This window comes from Protomyctophum bolini, assembly GCF_963924005.1.
Source record: "Protomyctophum bolini genome assembly, chromosome: 21".
In the NCBI taxonomy this organism is placed as follows: Eukaryota; Metazoa; Chordata; class Actinopteri; order Myctophiformes; family Myctophidae; genus Protomyctophum; species Protomyctophum bolini.
In genome coordinates this window covers 22,653,858-22,675,977 of record NC_137882.1, presented here as the reverse complement: position 1 = coordinate 22,675,977, position 22,120 = coordinate 22,653,858, and the positions used below count along the sequence as shown (strand labels likewise).

Below are 22,120 nucleotides of genomic sequence, written 5' to 3'. Positions count from 1 at the left end.
TGTTGTGTGCCGAGCATGCTGTGAGTGTTTATTTGCTGTGTGTGTGTGTGTGTGTGTGTGTGTGTGTGTGTGTGTGTGGTCGCAAAACCACACACTTTTGAGTGTGTGTGCGTGTGTGGTCGCAAAACCACACACTTTTGATTTGACTTTTCTACTAATACAAAGTCACCACAAGTCACTGAAATGACACAGCCTCATAAACTTAAAATGGCTCTCAACAGTTAGCATTTAAAGGAAAACGTTTAAGCTGTCCTACTCACGGTTTTAAAATATCAAATGTGTTAGTACGTTGTGAAGGTTCACGAGTCGTGAGTTATGATGTGAAATGCTCAACAAATACCACAGGGTAAAGTTTTCAGTGTCACAGCTTCTTTTGTTCCCCACAAATACTTGATGTGTCCATAACAAAAACAGAAACAGTAAACACCTACACGCTAAAGGGGAGCTGCCTGTGGTGGTTTGCCCTACGCTGTCTTGACAATGTCCGGTGAAGTGTGTTCATAGGTCTGTAAGACTGTATGTGCAGTGGTAGAAAATGTACTCACATGTTTTGTTTAACAGTAAGTATCTAAAAGCAGGTTGACCTACTTGACTAGACAAGTAGGTTGACTAGACCCTCTAGAAATATGTGATTTTGCGATCGCATAATTACAGCATATTCAGCCAAATGGCACAGATTATGCAGGGGTAAAGTGTTTTCAAAAAGGCTGCAATCACGCAAACCCAGCATATTTCACAACTTTTCGTATATTTCACAACTTTTTGCATTAAAAACATTTCCGCATATTTTGAAACTTCCCACAATTTCACAGAATTAAAATCAAATAAATACCTGCATATTTCATCGCATAATCAAGGATTTTAGCCCGCATAATCAAGGATTTTAGCCCGCATAATCAAGGATTTTTGCCCACGTTTTTTTTCCGGAGGGTCTAGTTGACCTGGTTCCCTGGACAACATAGTCCCATCCGATCCCCACGTGTGGACATCCAGACTCTCACAGACTATATGCTAATGCTTATACATCCAGTGACTGCCAATACAGGGGGTCACGCTGTCACACTGACCGTAGACAAGCCAGCACTTAGCAGCTAGCACCGGGCGGGTACGTTCTGGCGGCTCTCGCTTGTCTTGAATCTTTTTAAGATGCCCTCAAACACAAATGCACACTGACTCAAGTCTTGTGTGAACCGCTGCCACCGAAGAGAAGAAAGTGGGCTCCAACAGCGAGGCAGAAGAAAATGGCCAGTCTGTGGGGAGCTCTGGAGAAGTGACAAAGAGTTGCTAGGCTAAGGTTTGTCCATGCAAACCATTCATTACTGCCAAAAACACTGATTATTGTAATCTGGAACAAATCCAAGTCCCAGGGGGGGGAGAAAAGCCTTGTTTTTCTTCAAAATGAATCACGATTGAAACATACACGTTATTAACGCAATTTCAATTTGGTGTAATTATGAATTAATTAATAAGACAAGATCAATGAAAACAAATGACATATTTTGATAACAAGAAATGTGTGATAAAAGAGATCCAAAGCCAACCATGTTGTGCAGGGATACAGTATTCTGCCTGCCAAACAATGTGAATGGATACTGTGGTTCAATTCGTTTCGTGGTGCCTCAGAATTACCGAGCAAAAAAAACAAAACAATAAGGACGGTACCCTCCCGCAGCCCAAAAGTACTGGTTGGTAGTGGTACGGACTACATGTGAGGCGATTGGTAAATGAAAACGAATATTGGGAAAAGTTTATTCGATGGATTACAAAAACACTTTTTTCAGGCCCCCAATAAGCAATTATTTTTATAAATCTTTTTACAAGATTTTCATGTCTGGGTAGCTCAGTCGGTAGACCTCTCGCCTTTGGACCACGAGGTCATGGGTTCATGCGTTCGATCACCGCCAACTCAGCATATGAGTAGCACGGCTTGGGTTGGGTGCGGAAAGTCGTGCGGGAAGTACTGGGTCGATTTGCCTGTCTGCTTCCAGACTGGCTGGTCATTGCGACCCGGGTTTTTTTTCCGACCAATGACAAAGCTTCTAGGAACATCTTTGAATGCAGATTGTGGCCCCTAGATGTGTCACAGAGACAACTTTTTTTTGGGAGCATTCTACCCATTGCTGGCTGTCTGAATACCAAAAAGAAAATTTTGACATAATTATTATTGCTTATAGCAGCTTTAAATGTGTACTATTGACAGCCCTAGGGTCTTCTAGTGAATTGTAACAGGGATAGGTTCCCGCGTTCTCAGCTGACACTAAGCCTCTCCGAACTAGGACTTACTGTTTTATTTTTACAAATGTGACACGTCTGTCTACGAGCTGACCTTCAGTATAACCACAAAGCAGTGCTCCTCAGATGTGTTCGCTGAACTTCAAGCTGCACCAGTAAAGTCTGCCCTCACATTTTATATCGAGGCTGCGTACTCTGCTGCGGTTTGTCAACTAGACTTAACCCCTTTGTCGCCTGGCAAATTACATGGACGGCTTGGAAGATTACAAAAAAAAGCTGCCCTGTCGCTCCCAGACTGTGGCATGGAGTTTGGTTGCTTTCGGCACAATAAGTTCCACTCCCTCCTCGACACAGACGTACAGGCAGAGCGCTGACAGATACAGGGTGGTGCACAGGGAGTTTTAGGTTCAGCCATGGGTCACGCTGCAGTGCTGGAACTGATTTGGTTCCCCTCGCGCTGCGACACTATCGACCCCCCCCCCCCCCCCCCACGGCAAAGAGAGAAAGGGTCACTATTGAGGGATTTTCAAAGCTTACGGCTGCCAGTTCCACTGGATCTCAATTCAGTTCTACAAATACAAACAGCTAGTGGTGGAATAAAGTACTCACATTGTTTGTTTGTTTTTAAGTATCGAAATACTATATTATTCAATATATAATACAGAATTCAAAATGTACTTGAGTGAAAGTACAAAAGGTACAGTACTGAGTGCAGTACTTGTGTACTGGAGTTACTTTCAACCACTGAGGACATATAAGGTAAAAGACCTTTCCTTCCTCTTTATCTTGTTTTAACAGAGGCTTCTGTAATGAACACCCAACACTGTTTGAAATGTTACAGAGCCTGTTAGTTAGTGCCATGTGCTTTCAACTACACAGTAGCTCTCTGCAGCAGGGTTGCCACTTGCCAGAGGGAGAAATAAGCAACCAGGTCTCTGAAAACAAGCAATTTTTATAGGCCACATGAGCACTTTAAACGTATATGCATCGGGCTTCAGCTATTTGAAGATAGCCCGATCTACAAGCTCACAAGGCTCTTTTCAAACAATTGAAAAAATAGCTAAACAACAACACAAATCTGATATAGGGGTCCCTGCCCTGGCACCAAATATTCTGTGGACAAATACGTATACATTTGGGTGGTGGGTTGACATGAAAATGTTTGCGAACCACTGGTTTAAACAATATTTAGGAAGCAAGCCCAAATAAGCAACTGCAGTTTAAAAACGAGCCCTCCCCCCCAAACAAAAAATTCAAGCCACAACTACCAATATTCACAAGCGACTTTACAGGAAAAACAAGCCCAAAGTCCATGGCAACACTGCTCTGCAGTCCTGTGAGCCTATATAAGAGCGCATTAGCATTGATCCAGAGAGCATTAAACCAGGTAAGAGGTGAAATAAAGTCTCAAAGGCTGCCAAATCCTTTAACACTGTATGGAGTGATGAGTTTTTAGCATCTGCTGCCAACATGTGCTTATTAATGCTTATGTCTCTCATTCCACTGCTCAGGGCTCACACATTGTTAAGTGTGAAGAGACGAGAGAATGTAGAAATTGTAAACAAGGGCTATTAAAAAGAAACAATGCAGAAACTAATTGATTTGATAAACTCATTTTTGGGTGACATTCATTATTCACATACCCTTTAGTTTAGAATAGATGTTTCGATGGAAAATGATTTTACGCCGTTGTTTACAAACATTTCAAATGCCTGCATCAGTATGTAGACCTACAGCGCCTGATTGAGGGAGAAGGAACTGGTTGGAATAACATGTTCCTTCCACCCGATACGTCCAACTGGAGAAACTCCCCCCTGTCAGGTGAAAAGAAGTGGCTTGGACGCTCATGCATTGAAGGAAGCATGAGGTCAGTCCGTTGCTCTCTCCCCAGGTTGGCGGAGAGAGTGTAGACTAGAGCCCAGGATTGCATTAGATAATTGACACTGGGTGAAAAAAATGGGTTACAAAAATTCTAAGTGTAAAAAAACACACACACACACACACACACACACACACACACACACACACACACACACACACACACACACACACACACACACACAGCTTAGACACAAGAGCTTAGACAATCAATTTCAGCATGAGAAGAATAAATGTTTTTTTGGGGGTAATGTTTTTGAATTAGTAATAATTAAAAAATGTAGGAAACCAAAAATAAAGGAATCCATAAAGTTGGAGAGATGTGTCCGCCTTGGCTTAGAGTTAGACAATCCATTTCAGCATGAGAAGAACAAGGTTCTCCTTTGACTGCGATAAATGATCACTCTCTACTACGACTACTACAGTCACCAGTGGAAGCACTTTGCTTCCAGTACAATATGCAGCTTCTCGTGTAGATGTGGAGGTGAACTATGCATGCAATCCAGAGATAAGTATTTTCATTCAAGCAGGCCCTTTTCACGGCCTGAGGCATCGAACAAGCTCCAACCCGCTACGATTAGATCTAAATATGACAACTCTCACACATATTATCTTCGCTCGTTCCATTAAGTGGTCTTACGTTTCTTTGCCACAAGACACCATGTAGATGCTATAGCTGGATCATTAGAAATGGATGCCAAGTGTTATGGGCAATATAACCTTTCATTTGAGATCTCAACAAAGAGATTTCTTTATGTAACGTAGTCAAGAATTTGAGGATGCCTGTACAACTATTCCCCTAGAGGTGTCTGTGTACTACAGAAGGATGGATCTACTACAAGAATTCACTTTCACATGTTTTTTTTTGGTCAAGGAAGATAGAACCTGCAGGTGGTCATGAATTCAGAACTTTGTATCCTCTTCAGCCCACTCAGAAAACAGACAGACTGAGATTATTTTAAGCAGGGTACAATCATAGCCACAGTTGGCCTTAGACAGGAAGTCATCTGGACATTCACTTTGTTACTATAAGCACCGACAGTAACTTTGTCACTACAACCACTGGCAGTGACTTTACAATTCCAGATCCAGATCGACTTACAGTAAGCAAGGTAATGTAAACACAATCGGTAATACATCAAATGCACACAAATAGCAATTCCAAACATGCAAACATGACCCGCTTTAATTACTTAGTCTAAATTAGTAGCTTGCTGAGTTAGTCTTTTATATGTCCAATATATTAATTTAAAATGTTATGTTAAAATGACTTTTCAGGATCCCAATTAAAAATGGCAAAAAGTTATTCAGGATTTCAATTCAAATATAGCAAAGATAGCTGATCTACAAGTTAAAAACGCGCCGCATATCGGCGATTTATGCTACGACATGCATGCAATGTGGCCCCTCTGGAGTGAGTATGGAAATATAATGGCCCTCTCCATCGTCAAAGTTGCCCACCCCTGCTATAAGCACTGACACACATTGTTTCCATAACCACAGATAACCACTGATAGTATAGTCACTAACCAGTTGTTACTATATCCACTAAGTTGTTTTGTTCCTACTGTATAACTACTGGTAGTTGTTACTTTGCCCTTGAACCAGTATAAAGACAATGAATTGAGGTGTGCTCCTGTCTGCATAGTGCTTACCTGTACAGGTTGAGCTTGACACCGGAGTCTCTGTGAAGAGGAAGACAAAATGAATTAATAACAAACGCCTTCATGGCGGCTAGCAAGCACTTCCTGTTCTGAGGCTGTGATGCTAAACATTTAAACACTTTCAATACTGCCGGTGTCACAGCTGCTTTAGAGAAAAGACATGGTGATATGGTTTTAATGAGCTCCAGCCCTGCTCCCATTTCACCAGGAGCAGACGGCGTAGTGTGGGCTCATAAAACACGTTTATTATTTAACCCTCCACACTGCACTTAAACCATTACATCACACACTTCGAGAAATGGTAACTGTATAGGCATGTGGTGCACTTGTGTTCGGTGCTTTGATGCAGAGAGAAAACAATGCAACACGGGGCGGTGAGCTGACCAAAACGAGAACGGTGCTAAGTGGCCCCCGACGACGCGCTTAAAAAACGAACGATAGTCGTCCTACAGTGAATATGGAATGCTTGTGGAACCTGACTGTGGGTGAGTTTTCGTGGACATGTCAGAGAGGGCCAGTGATGGACAACAAAGTCCTGACCGCGTGGCATCTGCTGCCCTGCCAAGCCTTTTAACATCTGTGGCACAATAGGGGGAGGTCAAAGGAGAGAGGAGAAAGGGAAAGAGATAGAGGGAGGGAGTTAGTTAGTAGAGTCAATGTGGCCTTCTTGCTTCCTGACATGATGCTAATAAAAGACCACAGGTCAAAAGTCAAACTTGTGAAGCTGCTTGCATCACCTGACCAGCAGGCAGACCAATCAAATGACAGGCGTTGTTAGTAGTGTGGGGTTTGGTCCAGTGTTGCCAGAGTTTGGGAGTGAAACGAGCAAGCATATATTGACAACTTCGTGAAAATAGAAGATCTACAAGCTATTTTCGGCTATTTTCAGCACACGACACCATCGAGGCCTGCCAAAATACATTTTAGTCGAAAAATATCAACTGTACATTTAGTCAACTAAAACTTGAATAACACTAAAACATTTCAGATGACTAAATAAAGTTTCACTCAAAAGACTATGACTAAAACTAAATCAAAATGTGCTGTCAATGAAAATTCAATGTGTTTACTCTTTTATGTCATAACTGTGGGGTTTATTTAAGAGAAGCTGTCAATGCCACCATTTATTTGTCAAACTCAGTATTTAAATAATGCTTCTGTGAAAAAAACCAATAAACAAAGTTATATATATAAAAAAAAAAAAAGTGCTGTCAAAATCAATACTATTTATAGTTATCTTAAGTACCTCTCGGAGAGAGTCATATGGGGTCCAAGCCACTAGATGGCGCAGGCACACAGCCTAACATACACTCACGGAACAATTCCATTGGATCGTGAACTGTCGCTCATGGCGTGGTTATGTCCCCACCCACTGGGTATATAACCTAAGGTCCGCCCTGAGCAACGTCATTCCTCGCTTTCTGTGCTACGCATACACGTCTTAAACAAGAGAATCACCTTTTCGACTGTTGAAAATTGTTTTCCATAAAGGACGGGTTTCAAACTTGTGCCGCGGAAATTCGCAGTCCTACGTTGGTGTCCTTCTCTCACTCACGGACGTTCCAGCTTTAAAAGCCAGTAAGTTATTTTAAGGACATTAAAACTCAAGTGGGCCGTACGGCGGCTTGTGGTTTGTCCTCTTGCTAGCTATCCCCGAAACTTTGTTTCCCCCTTGCTAGCCACGTTGCGTCCCTTTGTTCTGCTAGCTTAGCCTTAGTCTACTGTTGCACAACGTAGCACTACTATAAGCTGATAAGCATAAAACGAGGCCCGAAGTTTTTTTCTCTAGCTCACCTGCCCAGCTACAAGCTAACCAGCGCTGCTCTATCTAGCCTCCGCAGTTTCGCTAGCCCCTTGGGTTAGCTAGCTCCCGCGAACGCAGCCGCTAGCCTCTTAGCTCCGCGAGACGTTAGCTAAGTTTCCAGCCGTCAGGCGCTAACTTAGCCCTCTCTAGCGTCCCTCGCACGTGCGGGTTAGAGATCCACGGCCCTACTCTGCGTGACGCAATCCACGCTGCCGACGGAAGCCCTGCTGTACGTCGGACCTGATACAACAACAGCGTGACGGCCTCGCTACGCGAGTCCCAGGCTTTGCGGCCTTCCCTTCTAGAAACAGCAGCCACAGTTGCAAAACGTGGTTTTCTCTCTGGTTGGACTCCTGTTTCTTCAACACTGTTTTGTGAGTGCCAGATCCTTCTCCTCACACTACATTGCTGTTGCAAATATATATATTATTAGTTGTAAAACAATAATATATATACTGTGACTTTATCCTCTTATTGTTGTAATATATATATATATTATTAGTTGTCAAACAATAATATTATATATATTATAGCTTTATCCTCACCGTCTTCTACAAACTTGTGAGTACCAGATTTTCTCCTCACTCTTTTTTACTGTTGTATTATATATTATTAGTTTTTAAAACAATAATATTATAATATAACTATAAAAGAAAAAGAAGTTTCCTCTTGGGCTACCGTTTCTTCTCAGACTACAACCAATACCCAAGATGGCCTGCGGGGGTGGCGACAGCCCTCCCCAGTTCCCAGTGGAGCACCACGAGTCCTACTCTTCTACTCCACCATCACTTTTCTTCTTCTATCCGGTTGTGAGTTACAGACAGTTTTCCTCACAACGTTTTGGTTATTTTATATATTATTATTTATAATGATATTATATTATAACTTAAAAGTGAAGTGTTTCTACAATGTCTTGGACTGCTGGTTCCTTCTTCAAGCTACACCAGCACCCAAGATGGCCTGCGGGGGTGGCGACAGCCCTCCCCAGTTCCCAGTGGAGCACCACGAGTCCTACTCTTCTACTCCACCGCCACTTTTCTCCTTTATCCGGTTGTGAGTTACAGACAGTTTTCCTCACAACATTTTGGTTATATTATATATTATTATTTTATAATGATATTATATTATAACTTAAAAGTGAAGTGTTTCTACAATGTCCTGGACTGCTGGTTCCTTCTTCAAGCTACACCAGCACCCAAGATGGCCTGCGGGGGTGATAAGGGCCGCCAACAACAAGCTCCACACGCTCTTCACCACACTGGTAAACAGACCTGTGGAGCCAGACCCAAGACATCAGCCAGGCCTTGCCGGCTTGCTCTGGGTGCTGCTCTCCCTCCAGCGGGATCTCGTCAGCCCACCACCTCGTCCTCTCTCTTCAGACCCCTCAACCTTGACGCGTCTCAGAGACACAGTGACGAGTCCTTCCTGGGCTCCTCCCCTGCCGGGAAGGCGGCTCGGACCGCCAACAACAAGCTCCACATGCTCTTCACCTCACTGGTAAACAGACCTGTGGAGCCAGACCCAAGACATCAGCCAGGCCTTGCCGGCTTGCTCTGGGTGCTGCTCTCCCTCCAGCGGGATCTCGTCAGCCCACCACCTCGTCCTCTCTCTTCAGACCCCTCAACCTTGACGCGTCTCAGAGACACAGTGACGAGTCCTTCCTGGGCTCCTCCCCTGCCGGGAAGGCGGCTCGGACCGCCAACAACAAGCTCCACATGCTCTTCACCTCACTGGTAAACAGACCTGTGGAGCCAGACCCAAGATATCAGCCAGGCCTCGCCGGCTTGCTCTGGGTACTGCTCTCCCTCCAGCGGGATCTCGTCAGCCCACCAACGAGGCTCCCCTGAGCCGGTGGTTGCGACAACGGGGTGTCGGATGCAGTCCTAGGCCTCCACCGACACTACTACTACTTCACGCAGCGGCCGAAGGCACGAGTCTCAATCGACGTGGCTCCCCAACGACCCTCGACAACCGACTGCTTCCCTCAACATTACAGGTATGTACATTGTGAAGCTAGGTTTGTTTAGCTGTTTAGCTAACCTTTTCGAGGTCGGGAGTAGCAACCTCGTTGGATGGCCGACGCCACCCTAGCATGTTTAGCATTCCAGATAGGCTGTTTTCAAGGTGCCACACCAACTCGTCTATGACATAGCCATAGCATCGGAGCTACTTCGGCTATTGTTTCACGCTGCTCTCTTACGGTCACTGAATGCCTCACGTTGCTGTCCAACAGCCAACATGACGGCTGCCAGGATTACGACCGGCACAGCGTCTCTGGAGGGGCCAATCGGACCCTGCAACTCCGTCTCCAGGAGGAGCGTGCTCAGACGCTCTCCCATGCCTTGGGCCCCGTCCAGGGTGTAGCAGCCCCAGACTGCACACCGGGACCGCTCCCCAAAGAAAGGCAAAAGCTCTTGACACAGACCCCCACCATGGGTGGGTCTGTGGCCAAGCTGCACAGTATGTACACGACAAAAATCACTGTCGGGGAACCACTGCTTCCCCTGTCCCAGGTTTTTCAGAGCACATTACACGGCTAGCTGGAAGGAGCCCATGACTCTCCCGGCTACTCCGCACTGCTCTCGTGTCCCTCCCCCCGTAGTAGCGTCTGGGAGGCATCTCAATGCTTCAACGTTACTCCAGGGCTCCCAGAGCTCCCTTCTTCAGGAGATGGGCCACGCCCCTACTCCTGAACAGTTGGCTAGAGTTCGTCGCCTACATGAGAAAATTGTGACCTTCACGTACTGACTCACCGACCTGACCGGCCTTATGGCCACGGCTTCCATCACCTCTAGGTGGCTGGAAGCCTCACCTGGTCTGGATCCCGTTGCCCAGAGAGAGTTCTCCAAGGGTGCTATCATCCCCGGAGACCTCTTCAGAGGCCCACTCGAGAGGATGACCCTCAACGTGGAGGTGCAGCGTCCAGGCTGCGAGGCCCTGACCAGCAGCCGAAGTGACACACACCCTACCCTCCCCCCATGCGCCGGGCCCAGCACCGGACGTAGCAGTCTCGGACTGCACGTCCAGTCCGCCCGCAATGCGCTTCTGGACCATGGCACAGGTGGGCGTCCTGGACGTCCCTGTAGCCAGGTCCCTCGATATTGTTTGCACAAGTACAGCACTTTTTTCTGTAGTACAGTACACAATACAAAAAGACAACAAAACAATATCCACGGAGGGGGGTGGACATGAACCCACTGCCACGGGGGCCCCATGGGCCCCCCCGATGCAGTGGGGCAGGGCATATTGGCATAAGGTCAGTGGCGTACCAAAACGCCACTGGGGAGACGGGTCATGCCCAATTTTTCTCCGACATGCCAGGGAACACTACCTCCAGGCGGGGCGTGCCTCCCATAGCCGGAGAGAACCCACTAGCCAAGCACCTGGCACTGTGGGAGTGGTGCGGAGCATCCCTGTGGATCCTCAACACCATAGCGAAGGGCTACAGACCCCAGTTCGCCAGAACACCCCCGGCGTTTTCAGAGGTCATCTTCACCAACGCCAGGGGTCCGGAGGGTCTGATTCTCCAACAGGAGATAGCTTCCTTGCTGGAGAAGGATGCCGTCAGAGAGGTACCCTTGGCCCAGCGTCGCAGCGGGTTCTACTCCCGCTACTTTCTGGTCAAGAAAAAGGGGGGGGGTCTACGTCCCATCCTGGACCTGCGGATACTCAACAGGCACCTCAAGTCTTTTCAGTTCAAGATGCTGACGGCCGAGTCTCTGGTGCGCTCCATACGCCCAGGCGACTGGTTCACATCCATAGATCTAAAAGACGCCTATTTCCACGTCCCTATTTACCCACCTCACAGGAAGTTCCTGCGGTTTGGGTTCCAGGAAAAGGCTTACGAGTACACGGTCCTTCCATTCGGGGTGTCCCTCAGTCCCAGAGTGTTCGTCCACTGTACGGAGGCCGCTCTGGCACCCCTGAGACTTCTGGGTCTATGGGTGTCCAGTTACATAGACGACTGTCTCCTGTGTTCGGATTCAGCGGAGGAGGCCGCGAGGAACACGACTCGGGTCGTGTCCCATGCGACCTCACTGGGTTTTCAGGATAAACCTAGCCAAGAGCATGATGACGCCTACCCAATCCACAGATTTCATGGGCATCACTCTGGACTCTGTCTCCTACAGGGCTCCGCTGAGTCGGGACAGAGTCAACAACCTGAAGTGCATGACCATGTTCAAGTCAGGCCGCACACTTCCACTGGGTACGTGTCTACGGATGGCCTCTGATAGGTCTGGACAGACTCCATATGAGGCCTTTTTCAGCGTTGGCTGAAATCCCTCTTCCACCCTTGCCCCAAGGACCTACACCTATGGGTCTGGCCCGTGAGAGGCTAATGCTGACTGAGGCCGGTCTCCCTCCGAATGTTGTCTCAACGATTCAGGAGGCCAGAGCCCAGTCGACAATGACCCGCTACGAAACAGCCTGGGGCGTGTTCGAGCAGTGGTGCTCAGAACGACCTAACCAGGTTATCCCATTCCAAGCTTCAGTAGTTTACGCCCTGACATTCCTGCAGGAGTTCCTAGACAGAGGTCTAGGCCTCTCCTCAGTGAAAACCCACTTAGCAGCCATCTCGGCCTGCCAAATGGGCGTTAACGACCAGACAGTATGGAGACATCCGCTGGCGAAACAGTTTGTGAAGGGCGCAGGGTACACAGGATCAACAGACCGCTGGTCCCCTCTTGGGATCTGTCTCTAGTCCTCAGGGCTCTAACAATGAGCCCTTCGAACCACTGCAGACGGCTGACCTAAAATGTCTTACACTAAAGCCAGCCCTCCTAGTCGCCCTGACGTCCGCTATGAGGGTCAGCGATCTACACGCACTTTCGGCCAGAGTGACAGTGTCCTCGAACTGCACTCTAGCTCTGAAATGGTGGTCGAACTGAGGTGTTCTGACGGAGGGGATCCCGATGGGTCTCCCCACAGTCAGGAGGTTGGTCACCACCAACGCCAGCCTCTCCGGTTGGGACGCCACCCACGACGGGAGGATGCCGTGTGGGATGCCGCATTACGCTCCTCCCACATCGACTACTTGGAACTACTGGCAGTGTTCCTGGCACTCCGAGAATTCGAACAATTCCTCAGAGGTCACCACGTCCTGGTTCGTTTCCGAAAACACCACGACGGTTTGTTACATCAACAGGCAGGGGGGACTCCGGTCCTCTCGCCTGTGTTCTCTGTTATACGTGTTCCCCCCGTTGGAACTGATTCCGCATGTCCTAGCCAGGATGCGGGTTCAGGGATCAGAGCTGCTACTAGTAGCTCCAGCCTGGGGATCTTGGAGACAGGACATAGTCCCTCTCCTGTTCAAAGAACCAGGGCAGCTCCCTCTGTGGAGGGACCTGCTAACCCAGGCCGGAGGAGAGATCTTTCACCCACGTCCTCAGGACCTAGATCTCTGGGTTTGGCCCGTGAAGGGGCGTTCGCTAGAAGCGACTGGCCTGCCTCCGAATGTCGTAGAAACGATCCTTGGTGCCAGGGCTGCCTCCACCAGACGACGCTATAACACTGCCTGGCATGTGTTTGAGCGTTGGTGCTCGGACAGACAGGAAGAGGTCTTCCCTTTTCAGGCGTCTGTGAGACACATTCTGATTTTCCTACAGGAGTTCCTAGACAGGGGTCTTGGCCTCTCCTCAGTCAAGATCAACCTGGCGGCCATAGCGGCCTATCAGGTTGGTAGGAACGACAGACCAATCAGTGAACACCTGCTGATCCGTCAATTCATGAAAGGAGTTACACACCTCAGGCCGGTCGCCAGGTCTCTGGTCCCCTCGTGGGACCTGACAATAGTCCTGGACTCCTTAATGAGAGACCCCTTCGAGCCACTGGAAATGGTGGACCTGAAGTTCCTCTCTCTGAAGACCGCTCTGCTCGTTGCCCTGACAACGGCGAAGCGGGCTGGTGACATGCACGCGCTCTCAGTAAGCAGCAGCTGCTTGAGATTCAGTGGTAATGACACCAGGGTCACGCTCAGGCCGAACCTTTCGTTTCTACCTAAGACTTTTCCCGCGGGCTGCTCGCCCGTGGATCTCGCGGCCTTCCATCCTCCTCCCTTCTCTTCGGTGGAGGATAGGAGACTACATTGTCTCTGTCCGGTGAGAGCCTTGAAAGTTTACAGGTCAAGAACTGCCCCCTTCAGGCTGGGTGAGCAGCTCATTGTGGCCTGGGGTTCCCAATGGAAGGGTAAACCCATTTCGAAAGTAAGACTCTCGCAGTGGATTGTGGAGGCTATACGTTTAGCCTATACCTCGTGTGGTACTGAGCCCCCAGAGGGCCTACGTGCACACTCTACAAGAGTTTTGTCTGCATCCTGGGCCCTGGCCAGGGGTGTCCCTATTCAGGATGTCTGCGCTGCGGCGGGTTGTCTTCTGACCGGCGGGGCTGGAACAGCAGAGCTGTCGGCCCTTGGTCAGGGACATTTTCATGAGGTCAAGTGGTCCCTTCTGGCCCCTGACCGTTAGGGATGGATGACCATCGTGTTTCTTGACCAGCGGGGCTGGAACAGCAGAGCTGTCGGCCCTGGGTCAAGGGCATCCTCATAAGGTCAAGAGGTCCCTTTCTGGCCCCTGACCGTTATGGGTGGATGACTATCGTGTTTTTTGACCGGCAGGGCTGGAACAGCAGAGCTGTCGGCCCTGGGTCAAGGACATCTTTTATAAAGGATGTCTCTTTTGGGTGAACGCGCAGGGTTGGCTTCTTGGGCCTCCTTTGCGTTTGGTCTCTCTCCAATGGAGATGATCCTAGGGTCGAATATTTTTCTATCAGCCGAAGGCGATCATACGGGAGCGTTATGTTCCCCATATGACTCTCTCCGAGAGGTACTTAAGATAACTTCGGGTTACTTTAGTAACCTCAGTTATATAAGTGACTCGAGAGAGAGAGTCATTAAGTCGCCCTTCTGTCTTCTTTAAGACGTCAGAAAGCAGGTTGATAGGAATGACGTTGCTCAGGGCGGACCTTAGGTTATATACCCAGTGGGTGGGGACATAACCACGCCATGAGCGACAGTTCACGATCCAATGGAATTGTTCCGTGAGTGTATGTTAGGCTGTGTGCCTGCGCCATCTAGTGGCTTGGACCCCATATGACTCTCTCTCTCGAGTCACTTATATAACTGAGGTTACTAAAGTAACCCGAAGTTACTTTATACTGTAAGTCAACCAATTAGCTTCACAGTAGCCTAGCTACTGTACCAGCCTTCAAAGAGAAACAGGCCTTTCACCAGTCAGTTGCTCCAGCTACTGCACCACATCAAAGGCAAAATGTACACTGAGAAAATTAGTTGACAAAGTACGAGTGGAAAACTATCTCTAATAAACTCTATTTGTGGAAATAGAGTTTAGAATTAGAGTTTTCAAAACTGATCTACGAACGGCCTTGCATATAATAAAATGATAATAAATGTTCAAAGGGGTTCAACCCACTCAACAAAAGCAATTTCCCAATCGGAGCAAGATGGTTGTTTCGCAGAACAAGTCCATTTAAGTCAGCTGGAGTCCACTCCGTAGTGTGGTTAAATGTTAGATCATAACTCTTTTGTTGTCTCAGTATGTGCACACATTAATATTATCGATTGATTAATTCAACTAGACCTGTACATGCCCGTCGGCTAATAATAATACCCGTTGTCAACTGTCATAGCACCCGTTTTAACTGTCTGTCTGTGTCCCACATGGAGATGGAGATCTACTGTATCTGCCCGTGTCTGAAGAGGGCAAACTGAGGTGTTGGGTGAAATCAGAAAACTGACTGAATGTGAAAAGTGGACTGGTTAAGTAGGCTAGGGGTTGCCATGGCAATCAATTGGCTGAGGCAGAGGCTGGGAATTGCACAAGTGAGGGGATTTAGGCTGAGTAGGCCCACTGGGCAAGTCAGTGGGGCAAACGGTTCTCGAGTTATGTGCATTACAACCGTACACACACGCATGCACGCACGCAGAGATGTGGCGCATTTATAAGTAGGATGATTAATTTAATATTGTATTAACAGTTTGCAAATGGTACAATTATACAGTAAGGCTAAAAGGATAACACAAGAAGCCGTAAGAGGGCTTGTTTCCATTGTGGTCCTGTAAATATTCTTTGATGTTCAAAGATTCTATTGTCCATTAGCAGTGCCGTGTTAGGATATGCCAAGTCACAACAGTGGATGTTGCATGATTTGTAACAAACATATTGTGCCTACTGCCTGAGGGAGGGAAAAAGACATACGTCTTTGCTGCGCATGTAGGTATAGGAAGCCTTCGCGCTGCTGTCATCACACAGGGCCTCGCATATCTCCCAGCCAGGGTGACTTTGACTTAACCACCTCTAGCATAACTAAAATCACAACTATTTGGCTCCATTTACAGGCTAGACAAATCTAGCCTGAATCTGATCTGTGCCACATCCAGATTGAAATCCGATTGGTTTAAATTAGTAACAAAGGGAGTCTACCAACGCGCCTCATGCCAAGGACATGAGTTGCATAAGGAGAAGAGACTGGAGCACTCTGCAGCACGGACATTTAGAGCCTTTTATTAGGTGCTAAGTATACAAAAACGACTAACGTTTCGACCTTGCGGTCTTCATCAGAGTCATGATTGGTTTAAATGAGTCTAACATGTCACATGACTCATTTAAACAAATCAGATCAATCTGGACGTGGCTCAGATCTGATTCAGGCTGGATTTGGCTGCCAGTGCTATTTTCTAACTTAGGAGGACAGCGCCCTTCAGCTCTGGCTGTTTGTGCAATGCATCGCCACAACCTTATTTAGGCTATTTTCGGAAGAGATATCTAAACTTCATGCTGAGGAATTATGCTGCCCCCGATGCCTAATTAAATGAATAGAAAATACCTGAAGGACTTTTCTGTGAGCACTGGTGATAACCTCTGCGTGGAAAGAACTTAATTGAACCCATTAAGACCTGAGGCCGAAAATTAAAATGTTCTAAAAACAGTTTTCTGAAAAAAGTGTTTCTATATTGGTTGTTCAAAAGTTTTTCATGGCAAGACCCCCAAAATCGTATGTATTTGGCTGCCAACCCCCATCTCGAAAATATGTAAATAATAGGCTCCGGTTAAGTTCCGCATCACCTACAAACTCCGACAAATCTCTCCACGGTATCGGACAGGCCTCGTCAAGGACTACACCCCTGAGCGGAACCTGAGGTCTTCGGACACAGGGCTCCTCAACATCCGTCACGGAAAAAAGCAGACCGTCTGTGATAGAGCCTTCTATGTGGCAGCCCCTGTCCTTTGGAACTCTCTCCCCATGGAGATTTCGCCAGACGCCTACATTAGACTCTTTCAAGTCTGCACTGAAGAGACATTTGTTTACTCAAGCTTTTGGAAATTAGTTTTAGCTTAGTTTTTTCTGTATTGTAAAGTGTCCTTGGGTTTCTTGAAAGGTGCTATATAAATTCAAGTTATTTTAATTATTATTATTCCTTGGACCGCCAGAAGCAACAGTGTTTTCTTTAAAAACTCAAGATTATTCAAAAAATAATAATACCTAAAACCGAATCTTAATGGGTAAGAGATTGCTAGCCATTTTTGAGACAAAGACAAATATACAACACAGCCTGCACCAGAAAATTGAGTGTGACAAGTGCTACAATCCTGAGGTTTTGACTGCCTGGGTCTGGTGTTATAACATTTCCTAATCCAGCGAGTACAGTGGGGGAGAAGGCAGGCTTGCAGGCAGTCTCAAGACAAGACGTTTCTTGCCCCGGCAGTTGGTGGGAGTAACCGGTGCCAACGCCAAGGCTAGTTTTACACCCCTGGGACGTGTGCTACACCCCTTACGCCCTTTTCCTGACACGCCCTGTTCTTATTAGGCCTGTTAATGGCTGTGTCAAGTCGATGTGCAGCGAGTCATGGCAACCCTTTCATTCCACTATCGTGGTGTGGCATCAGTGGCTCGGTGTGACGTGCAATGCAAACTTGTACTTGTGCACCATGGGGGTCTTCGACAGGGGGTCTGGGACCCCTAGGGGTTCCTCAGTGTTACAACGGGGGGTGGGGGGGTAACTCATCTTTGTGTAATAGGCACCTTATTTAACCATTAACCACTTGAATCCTAACATCCCTATTCTGAGGGGAACATTAGCCAAAAATAGCAGATCCAAATAGCAGATACAAGCTCAAAAGTCACAACACAGATCGGCAATTTTCAGCAAAGAGGTCAAATTCAAGGTCAAGTTCCTATACTTATTGTCCGTTTACGACCTGAGGCTGAATTGACAAATTCCCATGACAAAAAAAACTAAAAAACAAAAGCAGATCTACAGGCTCATAGCATGGCACAAAGTCACGTGATATGTATATATGAGCTTGCATCTTCATGTGTGAGTAGCCAAAGTATAACATATTGATGTAGTGGTTAAAATCTAAAATGGATGACAGATACTTTCCCCGGATTTAACGGCTATTAAGTGTCTGGAAAATGCACATGAACACAACAAAACAATGATGTCATGAATCTATCTATCTATGAAATTGATTAGTATTTCATACAACACGTAATGGGGGGGGGGTCCTTGCTTCATCTCTCTCTCTCTCAGCTAAGTGGGTCCTTGACCCGAAAAGCGATGAAATGATCCCTGCCTGCACCAGATTGTTAGAAAGATTTGCATTACGTGAAATAGCACCGCTCATTTCTCCTTCTCTTTCAAGCATGACAGTGGACTATTTTGGGCGTAACTGGTGTGAGCCATTCATTATTCATATTGTGCGTACGTACGGTACAGGAGCATAATTCTATTGTGTAATTCTTGGCACGCCAACCGCGCCGTGACATCTGGAATACGGTCGAGGTTTCCTGCTACACCTGGCCACACACGAGAGTGTTTTTGCCCAAATTCCTGACCCAATTTGGTCATTCTTAACTGCCAGTGGTGGATTAGTAACCTGTAAATTTACTCAAGTACTCTACTTAAGTACAATTTGGAGGTATTGTTTTCTACTTTAATGGAGTAGTTCCAATTTCCAAAACTTTTACTTCTACTCCACTACATCTCAGAGGCAAATATTGCACTTTTACGCCACTATAATTATTTGAAAACTTTAGTTACTTTGTAGATTTTGATTATTATTACTAAAACATACATTAACCATTTCAGCCCTATAATTTGGCAATTTGAAAATAGCTGATCTTACAAGGTGACAAGTCACAACACGTCTGTAGATCTGCTAGTTGTAAATTATCTTTTATTAATTTTATGCATTTGAAAACTTGTGAAATGGGACCTTCTGCAAGTACTCACTTTTGGCACTACTTAAGTACAAAATGTGAGTACTTCTTCCATCAGTGCTAACTAGTGCAGCATGATGGAGGGTGCATGTGAGATGTGACCTGAACAGAACAGATTGTCAAGACCAACGAGGAGACAACAACACGCATGCAATCAATCAATCAATCAACCCTATACAGATCCAACTGCAGAGGAAATTGCTCAAACAAGTTTGATCATTTATTCCTGCAAGAAGATGGAATCTTTATTCTACCATTATCCATCCTTGTTTTTTAGTCACAGTATTGTACGTTTTCACGTTTCGTCTAGTCCAGTGGTTGGTCCTGGGACCACCAGTGGTCCTTGAGGGGGTTCCAGGTGGGTCCCAGTTAAATGATGGAGTTGGTAACCAAATGGACCCTTATGGATCTTTAACTCTTGAGAGCGTAAAATTAAATGAAATATACCCGTGTGGGTCCATTTGGTTTCAGTTAAATATTTTTTAGACATCTGCATTACTTAATTTACAAGTAGTCTACATAGAGAATGTAGAAGAATAATACTTTGATGGACGTTTGCGTGTTATCGCTCCTATAGTACCAACGTCAATGCAGCATGGAATTGTGGACAAAATATTATCCAACAACAACAAAACATTCTGGGTCTGAGAGGCTGAATCTCATCAAATGGTGATGCGTGGCTCTGGCTCAAATGCCAATTCAATAATGGATCTTCATATGAATAGGGTCGAAAACCACTGCTCTAGTCAGTGTAACTGCAACAACAGTAGGAATAGTGATTTAGTGAGCATCAAAGCTTTGGTCAGCCTCGAGTCTTTTCTTTCTTTCTAATTCTGACAACAATTTTCTCTTGTGAGCGTACCTGGCTGGCACAAAATCCTTTCAAATGGAGATGGGTCCATGGCCAAATAGCCTAGCCTACATACTGACATATACTGTACAGTGAGTAGACTAACGGTATATACAGTATATCCATGTGGGGGGTCCTTGACATGTTTGAGAACTACTGGTGTGCATCTGGTGTTATGTCATCAGAGAGACAAACACCTGCATTCGTAGAACAAAAAAAGGGTTACATTTGAAATAGTTCTGTGGACTCAACTCAACCACCCTGAGGATTCCCTGGGGTCCACTCCACTCCCCAGCTAAATGAGTGATAGTTCCAAATGGACCCTTATTGCAGTTCTGTAGGCCTACCTCTGAGATGAAACCATATGCATGTATTTCCTTATCAGATCTCAAATGGTGCATTCTGCATAATGAGTAGGCTACTTTTACTTTTGGTACTTTAAATAGGCCTACATCTTCTTTATGACAATACTTTTGTACTAAAACTCAAGTACATTTTGAATTCCATACTTTCACTTGTAACAGCAAGAGGCCTATTGCAGTTTTGATACTTTTACTTAAGTTACTGTGCATTTTTCTGCAAACTGTTGTATAACGCAATCAATCAATCAATCCTTACCTGGTACCACTTGAGCAGAGCCCAGCAGAGCACATAGGCCGCCAGGGTGAACTTAGCGGTCCTGTAGCGCTCCGGTAAGCAGGTCAGATACATGAGGAGCTCCGAGCGTCCCTCCGTGCTGCTGTGATGGTCCCCCGATCCACCACGGCTCTCCTCGGACGGCGAGGTCCGATGATGATGTCCACTGCCCGGCGCAATGTCACTGCCATCATCCATGTCTGTCTGTTCCCCGGCCCTTATGATGCAGGGAGGGAAATAACTTTATCTACAACTTCTCAAAATCCTTATTCCAGAGTCCAGGCGCGTTGTATCGCCTCGCATCATGGCACTTCGTTCTGACTCACACACACACACACACACACACACTACTAGGCTACACTGTCATACTTTAAAAGTTAAGTAAGTTCGTTCCTGGGCTGTCAGCATTGGTCTATTCTGAAAGTGATAAGACAATATATTCTCCGACGCAGCCTATTACTTCTCCAATCATCCAATGTAGTTATGTGTGCGCTCCTCGATCCGTGCCACGCCGGGATGAATGATGCATGTATATGTTTGCAAGTAGCGCACTGTTGTTGCCCGCTGGACAGTCGCTATGTGCTGCTGCTGCTGCTGCGGTGTGTCAGTGTGTGTGTGTGTGTGTGTGTGCGTGCGTGTGCGCGCGCGCCACCAGACTGTAATTAACATGTCAAGTCAGTAGAAGTAGTCAAGCTAGTTATCTCTCTCGCTTCCTGCTGTAATTCATTTTTCAAAGTAAAACTCAGTGGTGGAAAAAGTACTCAAAGTTTTTACTTGAGTAAACGTATCTCAATACTGCAATGTAGAGCTACTCCGTTACAAGTAAAAGTCCGGAATTCGAAACGCGCGTGATTTATTATCTATTTATTGACTATATTTCCCTCCATTTTTGCTGTCATTTTCCTAAAAAATATGAATCGACTCGAGTGTCTTTACTGACCTTTGCTCTTCATCTCTGTCTGCTGCGGGGCTGCTGTCAGTCTGTTTACAAAAAAATATTATTATAGGCATTATTCAGGGAGGTCTGTCTGCTTCCTTTTCATTTTACCAACTAAAGCACGAGTAAACTAAAACAACTCTAAAAACTACTGCCACTTGCTTGAAAAAGAAAACGCGACACACTGTGACCTTAATTGCTAATCAACAACAACAATGCACCTGTCTGACCCCCTAGGCCATGGGAATATACCAGTGTGGAGCAGTGTAAAGTGTGTGGAGCATATAATAATACCTACCTTGTGATTGAAAAGTTATAATTTTGTTCAAATTTGCATTTGTAGTTATTTTACTGTAATTTAACACAATAATATACGCAGACAAAGAGACATTCATGGATTTAAGTACATTTCTGTTTTACTCTGTTGTACTCTTTTGTGCCTGGCAACTAAAATAATGGAAATACTAGTCCAGTATACCTTTTTTTCTTTTTTAAACTTACCGGTAAGTACAGTACTTAACTTATAGTTACTTCCCATGACTGCTGAATATCATTTGATGAGTGTCAGGCTGATCTGATCAATTCAACACACAACCCAATACTATAGTGCAAATTATTGCAAATTGGGCAAATTATGCCCAAAATGAAGTCTACCATCTAATTTGGTGATTTGAAGATAAAGAGCCTTTGCCAAATAATTCTTTGGCAAAAGAATAAAGCCATGATAGCTCGATGTTCTTTATTTCATGTGCTCTGCTTCCACCTAGTGGTCTTAATACATTACTACTACACACTGAAACTGATGAGAACTGGGGGTTTCCTGGACTTTAACTTTAACAGTTTTGAATGTAAAAACTGACTTTTCATCGTTTCCATTAAGA

General features: G+C 46.0%; 1 protein-coding gene across 2 annotated transcripts in view; it reads right to left on the bottom strand.

Moving 5' to 3' along the window:
• Nucleotides 1-20,802, bottom strand: part of LOC308336771 (uncharacterized protein) — a 169,866-nt gene extending 149,064 nt beyond the window's left edge. For both annotated transcript variants that reach the window (XM_080794316.1, XM_080794317.1), the window contains exons 1-2: nt 20,285-20,802; nt 5,766-5,795 (exon numbers count right to left, since the gene is read on the bottom strand). In XM_080794316.1, coding sequence (XP_080650442.1) covers nt 5,766-5,795; nt 20,285-20,500 — 246 coding nt within the window. In that variant the 5' untranslated portion in view covers nt 20,501-20,802. The remainder of the gene's footprint in view (nt 1-5,765; nt 5,796-20,284) is intronic.
• Between the last annotated feature and the right edge of the window lie 1,318 nt (nt 20,803-22,120).